Source organism: Myotis nattereri (assembly GCF_964212035.1).
Source record: "Myotis nattereri genome assembly, chromosome: 5".
Lineage (NCBI taxonomy): Eukaryota > Metazoa > Chordata > Mammalia > Chiroptera > Vespertilionidae > Myotis > Myotis nattereri.
This window is the reverse complement of record NC_138080.1, coordinates 26059100-26074154: the sequence shown is the minus strand read 5'-3', so window position 1 is coordinate 26074154 and position 15055 is coordinate 26059100. Positions and strand designations below refer to the sequence as shown.

The window sequence follows — 15055 nt, the reverse complement described above, 5'->3', positions numbered from 1 at the left end:
TTTGCCCTTGACTTGTGACCTTGGGAAAGGACTTAACCATCTGAACCCCAGTTTCCTCATCTGTAACAGGGCTATTGATGGAGGATCTTCAGGCTGTGACATAAGATATAAGAGACAGATGCAGGCTCTGGCTCCAGTTCTCAGACTAGTGGGTGAGGAAGACATAGCAAATAAAGGAATAATGATAATTCCAGATGGTGACACATGGGACATGAAGAAAAGGGGGGCCCTGGGGACAGGGAAGGCCTTTCTGCAGAGATGACATTTGAGCAGAGACCTAAATGAAGTGAGAGGGGGGATGGTATGTGGCCGCCTGAAGGATGAGGGTGATAAGCAGAGGGAACAGCCAGTACAAAGTTCCTGAGGTAGGAATGTGTCTGAGGATATGTTGGAAGCAAAGTAGTGAGCAAGGGGTGAGTGAAGGGAAGTGAGGCAGGGAGGAGATGGGGCAGCTTGTGTCAGGGCCTTGTAAGCCCGGTCAAGGTTGGCTTCGGGCCTGAGTTTACCTCTGACTTCCTAGGAAGGGACAGAGTTCACTGGGCTGGACGGGAACCGGCCTGTGAAGGACCTAGTGGCTAAAATTCCAGTTCGGCTGAATTTATATCCCGGGTCTGTTCCTTCTGAGCTGGGTGATGCTGGCCAATCAGTTCCCCTCTCGGGCCTTGGTTTTCCCATCTGTGAAATGGGCCTGTAAGGAATCTATTCCCAAAGTCTGATGTGCGGGATCAGCAAAACAATTCAGGGAAGTCTAAGGGCAGGTAAACGTGAATGTCTTTCCTAGTTCGGTTTGTACTTGGACCAAGAGGTACTGGTGGCCAGTGATGGGTCTTCATGGGTTTAGAGCAGGAGTTCTCAGCTAGAAGCAATCTGTCCCCCCAGGGGACATGTGGCAATGGCTGGAGACATTTTAGTTGTCATGACTGAGAAGGTGCTTTTGTCATCTAGTCGGTAGAGGCCAGGGATTCTGCTTCTACTACAAGCACACAGGACCCCCCCCAGGACAAGAGATTAACAGGCACCAAATGTCAGTAGTGCCCAGGTTGGGAAACCGTGCATTCCCAATGAGATGATATCACATCCATGGGTGTAAAATTTGGTTCTTGGGGTGGATGTTTAAAAAAAATTATATACAGCTCTGGCCAGTGTTGCTCAGTAGTTAGAGCGTCAGCCTGCACACTGGAGGGTAAAGGGTTCAATTCCTGGTCAAGAGCAGTACCTGGGTTGGAGGTTCCATCCCCAACCTCCAGTCGGGCATGTGTGAGAGACAACCAATCAATGTGTCTCTCTCACATTAATGTTCCTCCCTCTCTCTCTCCCCTCTCTTCACCTCCCCCCTTTCCACTCTTACTCAAAAAAAAAAAAAAGTACAAAGCCCCCATATTCACACAGTACATAAACAAATATACAGTATATCTGTGGTATTAGCATTTTATGGAGGAGGTGAAGGGGGGATGTCTAAAAAGCCTACTCCTGCCATAACCGGTTTGGCTCAGTGGATAGAGCGTCGGCCTGCGGACTGAAGGGTCCCAGGTTCGATTCCGATCAAGGGCATGTACCTTGGTTGCAGGCACATCCCCAGTAGGGGGTGTGCAGGAGGCAGCTGATTGATGTTTCTCTCTCATCGATGTTTCTGACTCTATCTCTCTCCCTTCCTCTCTGTAAGAAATCAATAAAAATAATAATAATAATAATAAATAAAAGATTTCTTTAAAATAAATAAATAAATAATAAATAAATAAATAAAATAAGAAGACTACCCTTAGGGAAGCAATAATAAAATACAGGGTGACAAACACTGGTCTAGAGCCTGGATCAGCCACTCACTGACTGTGTGACTTAGAGCAGGTTGTATCTCCCCAAGATTCAGTTTTCCCATCTGTAAAATAGGGACAGCACTAGGATCACTTTGCAGGTGTTTTGTGAGGATTAAATGACATCATGGCTAGAGGCGCTGAATCTCAGGAAGCATTCTGAAGGTTTGTTGCTATGACTGGCATCATCATCATCATCACTGGCTAGTACAGCGGCTGGCACATTATAAGCTCTTCATAAATGTTTTGTCAAATAATAATAATTGTAACTAGCATTTAGTGAGTGCTTACTACATCTAGAACCTTTTACTTGTCCATCCATGAGATGTGTAGTATTATACCCATTTTACATATGGGAAAGCTGAGGCTTAGTGAAATGAAGGACTGTCCCAAGGTCAAATGGCTAAGTGCCAGAGGCCAGACAAGCCTGGGCCATCTGACTCTAGGCCCCATGACAGTGGAGTCAACAGGTAGAAAGGTATTTATAGAGGTAGTAGCCTAAGACAGAGATTTGCCCACTTATTTAAAATAAGCTTTCCCAACCCCTAAGAGTCACAAACACGTCGGAGTAAGCTCCAGAATCATAACCAGTTGCCTGACTTTGTTCAAGGGTGTTCACCTCTCTGACTCTCAGTTCCTTCATCTGTGAAAGGGGGTAATGAGCCCCCCAGAGTGAAGTGGTTGGGCATGCAGAGCCACCTGGGGTGGTGGTGGGAGAAAGTCCCTATGCCCGTGTTCTACTGTGCCTGCGAGGGAGTCAGCACTGACGGGAGGCTGGGTTCTTGGGGCCACCTAATGAGCTGTGGGGGCCCCAATTCTAAGGGGTGCCCCAAAAATTCTAAGGAGTGTCTTGGGGCTGTGAGCACACTCAGATCTCCTAGGGATGTCAAAAATTAAGGGAGGTATTCTGGTGGGTTACCAAGGATTATGGCGCATCTTGGTTCTGGGAGTAGCCTAGGGTTGTAGAACTGTCTTAGAAGTTGTGGAGGAATCTAGTTGTACTCCTGGGTTTTGGGGGCATCCCAGGATTTTTGTGGCATCTCCATGTTATAGGATCACCCCCTGAGTCTAAAGGTACTCCTGAGATTATGGGGGGGAGGTCTCTGAATTTGTAGGAGCATCTCAGGGATGCTGTGGAGCCACTCAGGGGTTGGGGGACCACTGAGGGACTGTGGAAGCATTCCTGGGGTCTGGAGGGACCCTAGGCTTTGAAGCCCCTCCTACCCATGTCTGCGGGAATGGTTAGTGACTAGAGGATTCCAGTGGTACTCTGGGGGTCTCTGCATGAGTCAAAGATGGTGGGAGTGTTCTATGGGGTGTGGGGGGACATCTGGGGAACTGTAGCAGTGGTCCTGGGATCTAGGTGAAGGGGTTTCTCAGGGGTTCTCAAAGCACCACTGTCATTTGTAGGTGCATCCTGGGATTCTTGGGGTGCCCTTGAGGTTTGTGAGGATGTCTCACTAACAATGAGGACACTACTAGGGGGCATCTGGGTAGCTTTGGAAGTGTCCCCAGGGGTTTGTGGGGGCCCTCTCCAAACCCAGGGATTTGGGGGTATCCTTGGGTTGTGTGGGGGCATCTCAGGGATATTGGGGGCACTCTCTGGTATTGTGGAGGTGGCTGAGGAACGTTGAGGATGCCCCTGAAGTCTGTGGGGTCTCGCAATACCGCAGGAAGTTGTGAGAGCACCCCAGCGATTGTGGGGGCGTGCCAGGTGTTTGTAGAGATGCTTCCGGAGATTGTGAGGACAACTGAGGGACTGCGGGGGGCGGGGGCCCTGAGGTCTGTGGGGTGTCCCCGCTGCAGCCCTGCGGGCGTCCCCGTCCCGCCCCGCCCCAGGGGCGGCCCCAGCGGGAAGCCGGAAGGGCCAAGGCGGCCAGGCGGGGTGGGCCCCAGGGCTGGGCGGCCGGCCTGCTTGGGCCACCGGGGCGGGCGGCGCTGCTCCCCAGCGCCCACCAAGCCGGGCCGCCCCGCGTCCCCTGCGGCCATGGCGCGGCCGCGCCGCCTGGGCTGCATCCCGGAGCTGCAGCTGGCAGCCTTCCCGGCGGCGGCGGCGGCCGAGGACGAGGCGTTCCTGCCGGAGTCCCTGGCCCGGCGCGCGCCCCGCTGGCCGCGTTCGCCGCCCTCCTCGCCCGTCTTCTTCGCCAGCCCGTCCCCAACTTTCCGCAGGCGCCTCCGGCTTCTCCGAAGCGTCCAGGATTTCGGCCGCCCGGCGTGGGCTGGGTAAGTGCGCCCAGGTGGGTTCGAGTCTACATGTCGGGGTCTGGAGTCCGCAGCTGCCTCTGCCCAGCCTCATCTTTCCTCTTCCGTCACAAGGCAGCGATAAACATCATCCCTGCCCGCGGGGTTGCCGTGGAGACATCTGATAGGGCATGCAGTAGGCGCTCAATAAACGCTACGTTCTTCCCACTTCCTATGCAGACCTGAGTCTGCGGTCAGACTTTGGGGGAACCAAACTGCCACGCAGGCTGATCTGAGGACGCTTGTTCCCTTGCGTTGGCCTCAGTCTACCGGCCTGTGAAATGGGCCAGCGATGCACTCGCGGTTGCTTTGCCGTCAGGCTCGCTGGTCAATGCGTGCACCCGGCGCGGAGGGAAAATTGAAGTTCCCTTCCCGGCTATACCCGGGGGGCTGTGGGGCAGGCAGGCTGACGGCCCATCCGAACTGACTTCCCAGCGTCCCTTTATCCTGGCAGCCCGACGGCGGGCACTGGCTGGAGCTGGGGGTCCTCCTTTATCCTGACTCTCCTTGGGCACTCGTTTAGAACCAGAGTCCGGAGACACAGGCTGGGAGAGGGCATGGCGGGGACAGGACGGGGACCCGGCGGGAGAGACGGGGGCAGGGAGAGACGAGGAGGAGGGCCGGGGCCGCTGGGAGCCCCTTGTGGGGCCGGGGAGGGCGTAGGGGCAGGGAATCAGTTCCTCTCTCTGGTTTCCCTCAATGTCGCTGTCTCCCCTTCTCTCTGTCTCTGTGCCGACCCCCAGCTCCACCCCCGGCATCCGTCGTCCCTCCCCCTGGTTTTTGTCCCCAGACCCCGCACTCCGCCGGCGCGGGAGGACGTCTGGTCCCTCCAGGAGCGCCGGGCGCTCTGAGACTTCCCGCGGGCACAGCTCGACGTCAGGATGGGGAGGGGGTGAAGGCGGGGCCAGAGGCAGGGGCGGGGTGGGGGGCGGTGGGCCCGGAGCCCGGGAAACCAGAGCTCGGGGCGACCCGCCCCGCCCCCCCGCCCGGGCCGGGGGAAAGGAGGCAGGCGGGAAGTGTGCGCAGAGCTGTGCCGGGCTCACCCGAGGAGGCAGGCGCCGAGCCCAGCCCCGGGCGCTGCGGACTGGAGGACACCCGAACGCCCATGGCCTGGGAAGTCACCCGGAGGGCGGGTGTGAAGGCGGTGCCAGCGCCGCCGCGGGCGGCCCGGGACACCTCGGGCCCGGAGAGCAGCGTCCGCTGCCCCGCGGTGCGTGCGGCCGTCCCCATGCGCGCCCGGAGGGCGCTCGGCAGCCCCGCGCTCCAGAGCAGCCCGCCGCCCGGCAGGCCCCGGCGCCCTGCCCTAGCACTGCCCTTCGCGGGCCCCGAGTCCCTGGCCCACTTCTCCTTCAGTGACGAGGACACCTGTTGGCACTCTCCGGGCAGATCCGTCATCAGGTGGGTGGCCCGAGGCCAGTCCCCTGCTTTCCCACCAGAGGGCTCTGGATGCGTTGGTGGGGGTGCCCAGGCTGCCTTCGGGAGTCTCCAAAGTGGTTTGCAGCGTCTGCCGGAGCTCCCTCCCCTTTCCCTCTTTCTAGACGTCTGGGTGCCTCTGAGGGCTTCCTGCAGGTGGTGGCTCTGAAAATAGGTGCTGGGTCCTGCCCCCTTTCTGCCCACTCCAGATGGGATCCCTTCACCCTCTTTGTGCCCCTAAACCTGGACTTTTGGCACGCATCCTGGCAGCCAGTATGCGTGTCCAGCGTCACCTGGGCTCCACTCCCAGGCCGCGGGCCTCCAGCCAGGTCCCTCAGGCCTTACCCTTCCACCCTCCTTGCTGGGGCTGCCAGGCTGAAAGCCAGGCGGGTGGGTGTGGGAGGAGCTGGAACTCCTGGAGGGCAGTGAGAAGCTACTGGACAGGGGCAGAGGAGCAGCTTGTAAATTCTCAGAATTCTTGGGGGTACTCCAGCAATGTTCTTGCTCCCCTCCAGCACCCCCTTCAGATACCTGGACACACTCATGCTCTCCAACAAGGCACATACACTCCACATACACAGCCATACATAACATAAACAGCACACCCACACACCGGGCAGTCGGGGTTGACCCATGGCCACGGTGACACACAGACCACAGAAACCCTGGCCTTTTAAACCTTGTATAGACTACACTGCTTGCAGGAACACACTCTCACTGCAACACATACCCAGGCCTGACTCCCACCTGCACACCTCATACCCCTCAGGAGTCAGGCACAGTCTCGGCACACAGGTACACCCTCCCAAACCCACAGGACTCGGAGACACACAGACCCACGCAAGCGCTGTGAACACCCGGACCCCACTCACACACACACATGTGTAAATCCACACGGACTACCTACATGCACATGGGTGCCCCTGAGCACCCCCTCTGACTGACACATGCACAGACCCTCCTCCTACACTTAACCCCACTAACAACTGTGTCACTGGCACCATGCGCCTGCCTGGCAGATACACACCAGCACCCGCCCTTAACCTCCATGTGACCTTCACAAAGCAAATGCCAGGTCCTTCCATAAAGGCTGCCTGGCACCTCCGACAAGGGTGTCAGTTGGCGTGGGGCAGAGCCTGGGGAGCTGCCAGGCTGCCTGGGGGAAGACAGACACCCAGTGACTTAGCATGCTTTGTTGCTTTGAGCCCGGCTCCCCGGGTTCGCATCCTTGCTCTGTCACTAGTCACGTTATTCATCCTCTCTGTGTCTCAAGTTTCTCTCTCTCTCTCCGGAAAATGGGGATGAGTTCGTGTCCAGGCAAAGCACCATGCTGGCGCATGTGGCATTCCAGAGCAGCTGGCTGCTGTCATTGTTGTTATGGTTTTTACCAACTGGGATATGTCCCCTCTCATTGCCACAGCCCTACCCTCACCCCAGCTTGTTTGCTTCCCATTGGCTCCTGCAGCAGGACTTTCTGATCGGCCCCTGGACTGCACAGTCCTCCAGAGGCCCAATTTGATGTTTAGAAGCCCAGGGGGACAGGACTAGAGGCCCCAGAGGGGTGGAAGCAGGTAGCCACGTCACCTGAGAATGCCACCAAGCGGTCAGCCTATCCCAGGGGGAGTCTTGGGCAGGTCATTTTCCTTCTGATGGAGTGTCTGGGCACGTGGCTGTGATGTCAGGGCCTGTTGGCTGTCCTTGACAACACTAGTTTGTGGCTCTGGGCCCCATTGGGACATCTCCAGTGCAGCCTCTAGCCTGATTTTGGGTCACCCTGATCAGTAGCAGGCCAGGGAGGGGTGACTCCCCACAGCCTGGGGGTCTAATTCTGGGGAGTAGCTGAGACCCCCTTATTCGCAGGCTGCAATTCAACAGGCCTAATCTCCTATATGCCCTTCTGCAGCCTCAGGGACATCGCTCCTGGAAGCACAAACAGCGGGGCCCCAGGGAGCATCTTCCCATCCCTGCCCCTGGGCTCCTGTTTGCAGTGAGTTGAGTCCCCTGGGGCTGCCATATCTACCCGAAATGCTAGTTGGTTGTCCTTTGGGGCTTGGGTCTCACCTTCCCTAAACAGCACTTCAGTTCCTGGGGCAGGGGAGGGGTCCTCTCTCCATAGGAATGCTCCGCCCCCCTTCACAGTGGCACTCAGCAGAGTCAAAAAATCCAGCCTGGGCCTTGGGAGACAGGACATGATTCTCAGGTAATGAGGCTACCAATCCCTCGCCACCCCTCTGTGCCTGTCTTTTCATTGAACCAGGAGGTAAACAGAATCCAAATCGCGGAGTTGGTAGGAGATATACTGGGTTCATGTATATAAAGCACTCAATGCCACAGCAAGAACTCAGTGTCTTGTTATTATTACTATACACCTAAAAGGATTTAACCTGGGACCCAGTACACAGCAGGTGCTCAATAATGGGCATTATCATCAGAGGCTCAAGCTCATGATTAGGTATGCCATCTTAAGAATGTGTTTTTTTTAAAAGATGAACACATATTAAATTTTTTAAAAATATATTTTATTGATTTTTTACAGAGAGGAAGAGAGAGAGACAGAGAGCCAGAAACATCGATCCGCTGCCTCCTGCACATCTCCTACTGGGGATGTGCCTGCAACCCAGGCACATGCCTTTGACCAGAATCGAACCTGGGACCCTTCAGTCCGCAAGCCGAAGCTCTAGCCACTGAGCCAAACCGGTTTCGGCGAACACATATTAAATTAACCCTTTTCATATACATCTTCATGAAGTTCTTTTGCAAATTGTTTTTTATTTATTTACTAGAGGCCCAGTGCACGAATCCGTGCACGGGTGGGGTCCCTCGGCCTGGCCTGTGATTGAGGCCTATGGGGGAGGGGCCACCAGGCGGGGGCGGGGGGGGGTAGCTGGGGAGAGACCATGGGGTTTGGCTGTGGGAGCACACTGACCACTAGGGGGCAGCTCCTGCATTGAGCATCTGCCCCCTGTTGGTCAGTGAGCATCATAGCACTGCTCGACCGGTCATTCAGGTCGTTTGGCGGTAATGGTTGCTTAGGCTTTTATATAGAGAGATTTATATTAACATTTTTTAATGTTGACATTATCGCAGGTGTCTCCCTTTTTCCCCTCTTTGCCCACCTCCACCACTCCCTTTAGCCTTCACCAAACTATTGTCCATGTCCATGGGCTATGTATATACGTTCTTTAGCTAATCCCTTACCTTCTTTATCCAGTCACCCCACACTCCTTCCCTTGGGCACCAGCCAGTCTGTTCCACGTATCCATGCTTCTGGTTCCATTTTGTTTGTCAGTTATTTTTGTTCATTAGATTCCACATATTAGTGAGATCATATGGAATTTGTCTTTCTCTGGCTGGTTTATTCGCTTAGCAAAATACTCTCCAGGCCCATCCATGCTGTCACAAAGGGTAAGAGATCCTTCTTTTTTATAGCCACATAGTATTCCATTGTGTAAATGTTCCACAGCTTTTTTTATCCACTTATCTGCTGATGGGCACCTGGGCTGTTTCCAGGTCTTGGCCATTGTAAATAATGTTGCTATAAACATAGGGGTGCACATATTCTTTCAGATTGGTGTTTTGGGATTGAAATGTTTTAAATTGTGATAAAATATAAATAACAAAATTTCACATTTTAACCATTTAAAAATATATGTTTTTATTGATTTTTAGAGAGAGGAAGGGAGAGCGATAGAGAGATCAAAACATTGATGAGAGAGGAACATCATCAATCAGCTACCTCCTACACAACCCCTACTGGGGATTGGTCCCACAATCCAGGTGGGGGATTGATCCAGTGACTTCAATTCCTGAGTCGACGCTCAACCGCTGAGCCACACCGTCTGGGCCCATTTTAACCATTTTTGAGTGTACAATTCAGTATCATTAAGTACATTCACATTGTTATGCAGCCATCACCACCATCCATCCCCAGAACTTTTTCATCCCAAACTGAAACTCTGTCCCCACTAAACACTAACTCCCCTTTTCCCTCCTCCAGGCCCTAGCACTCACTAGTCTAATTGCTGTCGCTATAAATCCGACTCCTTCAGAGACCTCATATGAGTAGAATTTCACAATTACACAACAAATTGCATCATTTTCTGAAAAGACTGTCCTTTCCCATTGACTTGTCTTGGCACACTTGTCTAAAATCATTTGACCATATATGTGACGGGTTTATTTCTGGGCTCTCTAAGCAATTCTATTGGTCTATTTGTCTTTTGTATTTGGCTTATTTCGTTTAGCATAATGTTTTCAAGGTTCATCCATCATTCACACACACACACACACACACATACACACACACACACACGAGTGGCCAGATTCTTATGACCACCCCATCAGTACTTCGTTGGGTCACCTTTTGCCTTCAATACTGCGGCGATTCTTCTTGGCATTGACTCCACGGGATGTTGAAAGGTGATGCGAGGAATCTGACGCCATGCCTGATGAATAGCACTGTCCAGTTCTGTGAGATTTGATGGTTGTGGAACCAGCTGCCTGATGGCTCTTTTAACTTCATCCCACAAATGCTCAATCGGATTGAGATCTGGTGACTGTGGGGCCACCTAAGCAAGGTAAAGTCTCCCTCATGTTCTTGAAACCACTCCTGCACAATACGAGCACCGTGGCATGGCGCATTGTCTTGTTGGAAGAAGCCATCTCCATTGGGATACGCCATCAACATGATAGGATGAACTTGATCAGCAACGATACTCTGGTATGTTGTGCTATTCCGACGTTGTTCCACATGAATTAAAGGGCCCAAATCATGCCAGGAAGACATGCCCCAAACCATAACTCTGCCCCCACCAGCTTGAAGAGTTGTACTCATGCATGTGGGGTGCATGCTTTCATGCTGTTTCCGCCAAATTCTCACTCTGCCATCAGCATGATGCAACTGGAAACGTGATTCATCGGACCACATGACTTTTTTCCAATGCTCGACTGTCCAATCCTTGTGTTCCTGTGCGAATTGGAGACGTTTTATCTTGGTAACTGCATACAGCAAAGGTGATCGAACAGGCCTTCGGCTTCCACATCCCATACGATGCAGTGTACGGCTAATTTATCTACAAATGTCAGGTGGTCATAATAATCTGGCCACTCATAATAATATATATCCCACATTCAAAGGCTGTTAAATCGCATTGTTTACCCACATCTTCAGAAAAAATCACTTCTACTGTCGTGGTAAACAACCTGCTTCCCTATTTATAATGGTCTGGCCCTCTAGCAACTTCAGTGCGAAATTATAGCTAATTTGCCTACAAACGTCAGGTGGTCATAATAATCTGGCCACTCAGTGTATATATATAACTTTATCCATTCACCCATTGATGAACATGAGTTGTTTCCATTTTTTTAGCTTTTGTGGACAATGTTGCTATGAACATCGGTGTACAAGAAACTGTTTGAGTCTTCACTTTCAAATCTTTGGGGTGTATATAATTAGAAGTAGAATTGCTGGATTACATGGTAATTCTATACTCATATTTTTGAGGAGCTGCCAAACCATTTTTCACAGTGGCTGTACCATTTTACATTCCCAGCAGCAATGCACAAGGACTCCAATCTCTCCATGTCATCACCAACACTTAATATTTTGCTTTTCTTAATAATAGCCATCCTCGTGGGTGTGCAGTTGTATCTCACTGTGGTTGATTTGCATTTCCCTAATGACTAATGGTGTTGAGTGTCTTCTCATGTGCTTATTTGTCCATCTGTATATCTTCTTTGGAGAATTGTTTACTTAAGTCCTTTACCCACTTTTTAATGGCTTGTTTTTTGTTGTTGTTGACTTTTAGTTCTTTTGTATTCTATGTATTAACCTCTGATTAGATATGTGATTTGCAAAAATGTTCTCCCATTCTGTGGATTGCCTATTCACACTCTGAATAGTGTTCTTTGAGGCACAAAAGTTTTTAATTTTGATAAAGTTCAATTTATTTTTATTTTGTTGCCTTTGCTTTTGGTGTCATATCCAAGAAATCACTGCCAAATCCAATGTCATGAAGTTTCTAAGAGTTTTATAATTTTAGATCTTACATTTAGGCCTTTGGTACATTTCGAGTTAATTTTTGTATATGGTGTGAGGTGAGGATCCAACTTCATCCTTTTGTATGGGGTAACTAGTTTCCACAGCATTGTTTGTTAAAAAGATGGTCCTTTTCCCAATGAATGTTCTTGGCATGTTTGTCAAAAATAATTTGACCATATATGTGAGGGTTTATTTCTGGGCTCTCTAATCCATTCCATTGGTCTATATGTCTGTCTATGCAGTACCACACTGTTTTGATTACTGTAGCTTTACAGTAAGTTTTAAAAACAGGAAATGCAACTCCTCAACTTTTTTTTGGTCATTTTTCAAGATTGTTTTGGTTATTCAGGGTTTCTTGAGAATTCATAAGAATTCTAGAAGGACTTTTTTATTTCTGCAAAGGATGTTGTTGGAATTTGTTAGGGATTCCATTGAGTCTATAGATCACTTTGGGTAATATTGACATCTTAACCTTAAAGATTCCAATCCATGAATATGGGATGTCTTTCCATTTATTTTTGTCTTCTTAATTTATTTCAGCAACATTTTCTACTTTTCAGTGTAGAAGGCTTTTGTCTCCTTTGTTAAGTTTATTCCTAAGTATCTTAACTCATTTTGATACTACTGTAAATGGAATTTTTTTTTCAATATCCTTTTTGGGTTGTTCATTGTTAGTGTATAGAAAAGCAGTTGGTTTTTTAAAAATGTTTTTATTAATTTTTAGAGAGAGAGGAAAGGAAATGGGGGGGGGAGAGAGAGAGAGAAATCGATATGAGAGAGAAACGTGGATCAGTTACCTTCCACACGCACCCTGACCAGGGATCAAGCCCAAAACCTGGGCATGTATCCTAACTGGGAATCAAACTGGTGACCTTCCAGTACACGGGATAATTTATTTGGAACTCATCCAAGCTATTTGGGGTATCAGAACTAAATGAGGAAACTGCTGTTTCTTTTTCACTCTCACGGAACACTTTTGACACCAAATGTGTGTAGGTTCCCCCACCATCACCACCACCACCACTACACACACCAACCAATGTTCTCCAGTTCTATGCAGACACCAACTGGGCGAACTACAGTTTAGTTCAATTCTGACACTTAACTGCCTGGAGTTAGTGCAGATCCCACAGGTGAAGGGCTCAGTCCCACAAGAATGCCCCCACTGCAGACATCAGCCTCAAGTCCAGGTTGTCACCTGTGCTTCTGACCGACTGGCTCTAAATCAGAGGTTTCCACGCCCTCCTCCTCAGGTTAGGAAATTTGCTAGTATGGCTCATAGAACTCAGGAAAACAGCTTACTTACTAGGTCACTGGGGTTTTTTTTTAATGTTTTTATTGATTTTTAGAGAGAGAGAAACATTGACTGGCTGCCTCCTGCACACCCCCTACTGGGAATGGAGCTCAAAGCTTAGTCATGCGCCCTGACTGGGAATTGAACGGTGATCTCTTAGTGGGTTGACACTCAACCATTGAGCTACACCGACTGGGCAGGTTACTGGTTTATTATAAACAATACAACTCAGGAGCAACCAGAGAGAAGAGATGTATAGGGAAAGGTATGGGTACAGGAACATGGAGCTTCCATGCTCTCTCCAGGTGTGTCACCCTCCCACTGCCTCCATCTGTTCACCAACCCACAAGCTCTCCAAACCCTGTCATGTAGGGATTTTGATGTCGGTTTCATTGTGTAGTCATGACCAATTAAGTCAGTGGTTCTCAACCTGTGGGTCGCAACCCCTTTGGGGATCAAACGACCCCTTCACAGGGGTCGCCTAAGACCATCGGAAAACACATATATAATTACATATTGTTTTTGTGATTAATCACTATGCTTTAATTATGTTTGATTTGTAACAATGAAAATACATCCTGCATATCAGATATTTACATTATGATTCATAACAGTAGCAAAATGACAGTTATGAAGTAGCAACGAAAATAATTTTATGGTTGGGGGTCTCCACAACGTAAGGAACTGTAGTAAAGGGTCGCGGCATTAGGAAGGTTGAGAACCACTGAATTAAGTCATCAGCCAATCCATTGATGATTAACTCAACCTCTCTCCCTTCCATGGGGCTCCGGGAGTGGGGCTGAAAGTTACAACCCTCTAATCACATGGTGGTCTCTCCTAGCAAGCAACCCACTTCCTGAGGCTATCTGGGAATCCTTAGCAGGCAGTCATCTCAGTAGCTTACAAAAACACATTTTCCACTGCTAAGAATCTAAGGGTTCCGTTTTCTCCACATCCTCATCAGCAATTGTTGTTTGATTTACCATAGTGATTCTGACAAGTGTGCAGTGAGATCTCATTGTGGTTTTGATTTGCACTTCCTTGATGACTAGTGACGTTGAGCATCTTTTCATAGGTCTACTGGCCATCTGTATGTCCTCTTTGGAGAAGTGTCTATTCAGGTCCTCCGCCCATTTTTAAATTGGATTGTTTGGGGGACTTTTGGTGTTACGTTGTTTAAGTTCTCTATATATTTTGGATATTAACCCCTTATCGGATGTATCATGGGTGAATATTTTCTCTGACCTGGTAGGTTGTGTTTTCGTTTTGTTCATGGTTTCCTTTGCTGTGCAAAAACTTTTCAGTTTGATTTAGATCCATTTGTTTATTTTTTATTTTGTTTCTCTTGACCAAGGAGATAAATTTAAAAAATTACTAAGAGCAAAGTCAAAGAGTTTGCTGCCTATGTTTTCTTCTAGGAGTTTTATGGTTTTGAGTCTTAACATTGTCTTTCATCCATTTTGAGTTTATTCTTATATACGGTACAAGAAAGTAGTCTAGCTTCTTTTATTTTTTTTGTATGTATCTGTACAGTTTTTCCAACATCATGTACTGAAGAGACTGTATTTACCCCATTGTATATTCTTGCCTCCTTTGTCACAGATTAACTCACCATATAGGCAGTTTATTTCTTGGCTATCTGTTCTGTTCCATTGATCCGTGCGTCTGTTTTTATGCCAGTACCATGCTGTTTTAATGACCAGAGCCTTGTAGTATAGTTTGATATTAGGTAGAATGATACCTCCAACTTGGTTCTTCTTTATTAAGATTGCTATGGCTATTAGGGGTCTTTTGTGTTTCCATATAAATTTTCAGATTATTTGTTCTAGTTCTGTGAAACATGTAATTGGTATTTTGATAGAAATTGCTTTGGATCTCTAGATTGCTTTGGGTAGTATGGGCATTTTAACAGTGTTAATTCTTCCTCTCCTAGAGTACCGTATTTGCTTCCATTTATTTGTATCTTCTTCAATTTCTTTCCTCAATGTCTTATAATTTTCTGAGTACAGGTCTTTTACCTCCTTGGTTTCATTTATTCCTAGGTATTTTTTATGTAATTGAAAATAGGATTTTTTTTCCTTAGTGTGTCTTTCTGATAGTTTGTTATTGATGCACTAAATGCAACTGACTTTGAATATTAATTTTTGTAACCTGCTACTTTACTGAATTTATTTGTCAGCTCTAGTAGTTTTTCAGTGTAATCTTTAGGGTCCTCTCTATACAGTATCATGTCATTTGCAAATAATGACAGATTTG

At 48.9% G+C, this 15055-nt stretch overlaps 1 protein-coding gene across 5 annotated transcripts in view; it reads left to right on the top strand.

Annotated features, from left to right (window-relative positions):
- PDE4A (phosphodiesterase 4A) overlaps positions 1–15055 on the top strand; it is a gene marked incomplete at its 5' end in the record, with an annotated part of 42674 nt that overhangs the window by 4921 nt on the left and 22698 nt on the right. The window contains one exon of one of the 5 annotated variants that reach the window (XM_081091807.1): positions 3981–4034. The exons of 2 other annotated variants lie outside the window; for them this stretch is intronic. In XM_081091807.1, the coding sequence (XP_080947933.1) occupies positions 3981–4034 (54 nt within the window). Of the gene's footprint in view, positions 1–3798; positions 4035–5063; positions 5451–15055 lie in introns of those variants that run through there. 2 more of the 5 variants (XM_081091804.1, XM_081091803.1) reach the window with 2 other exon arrangements.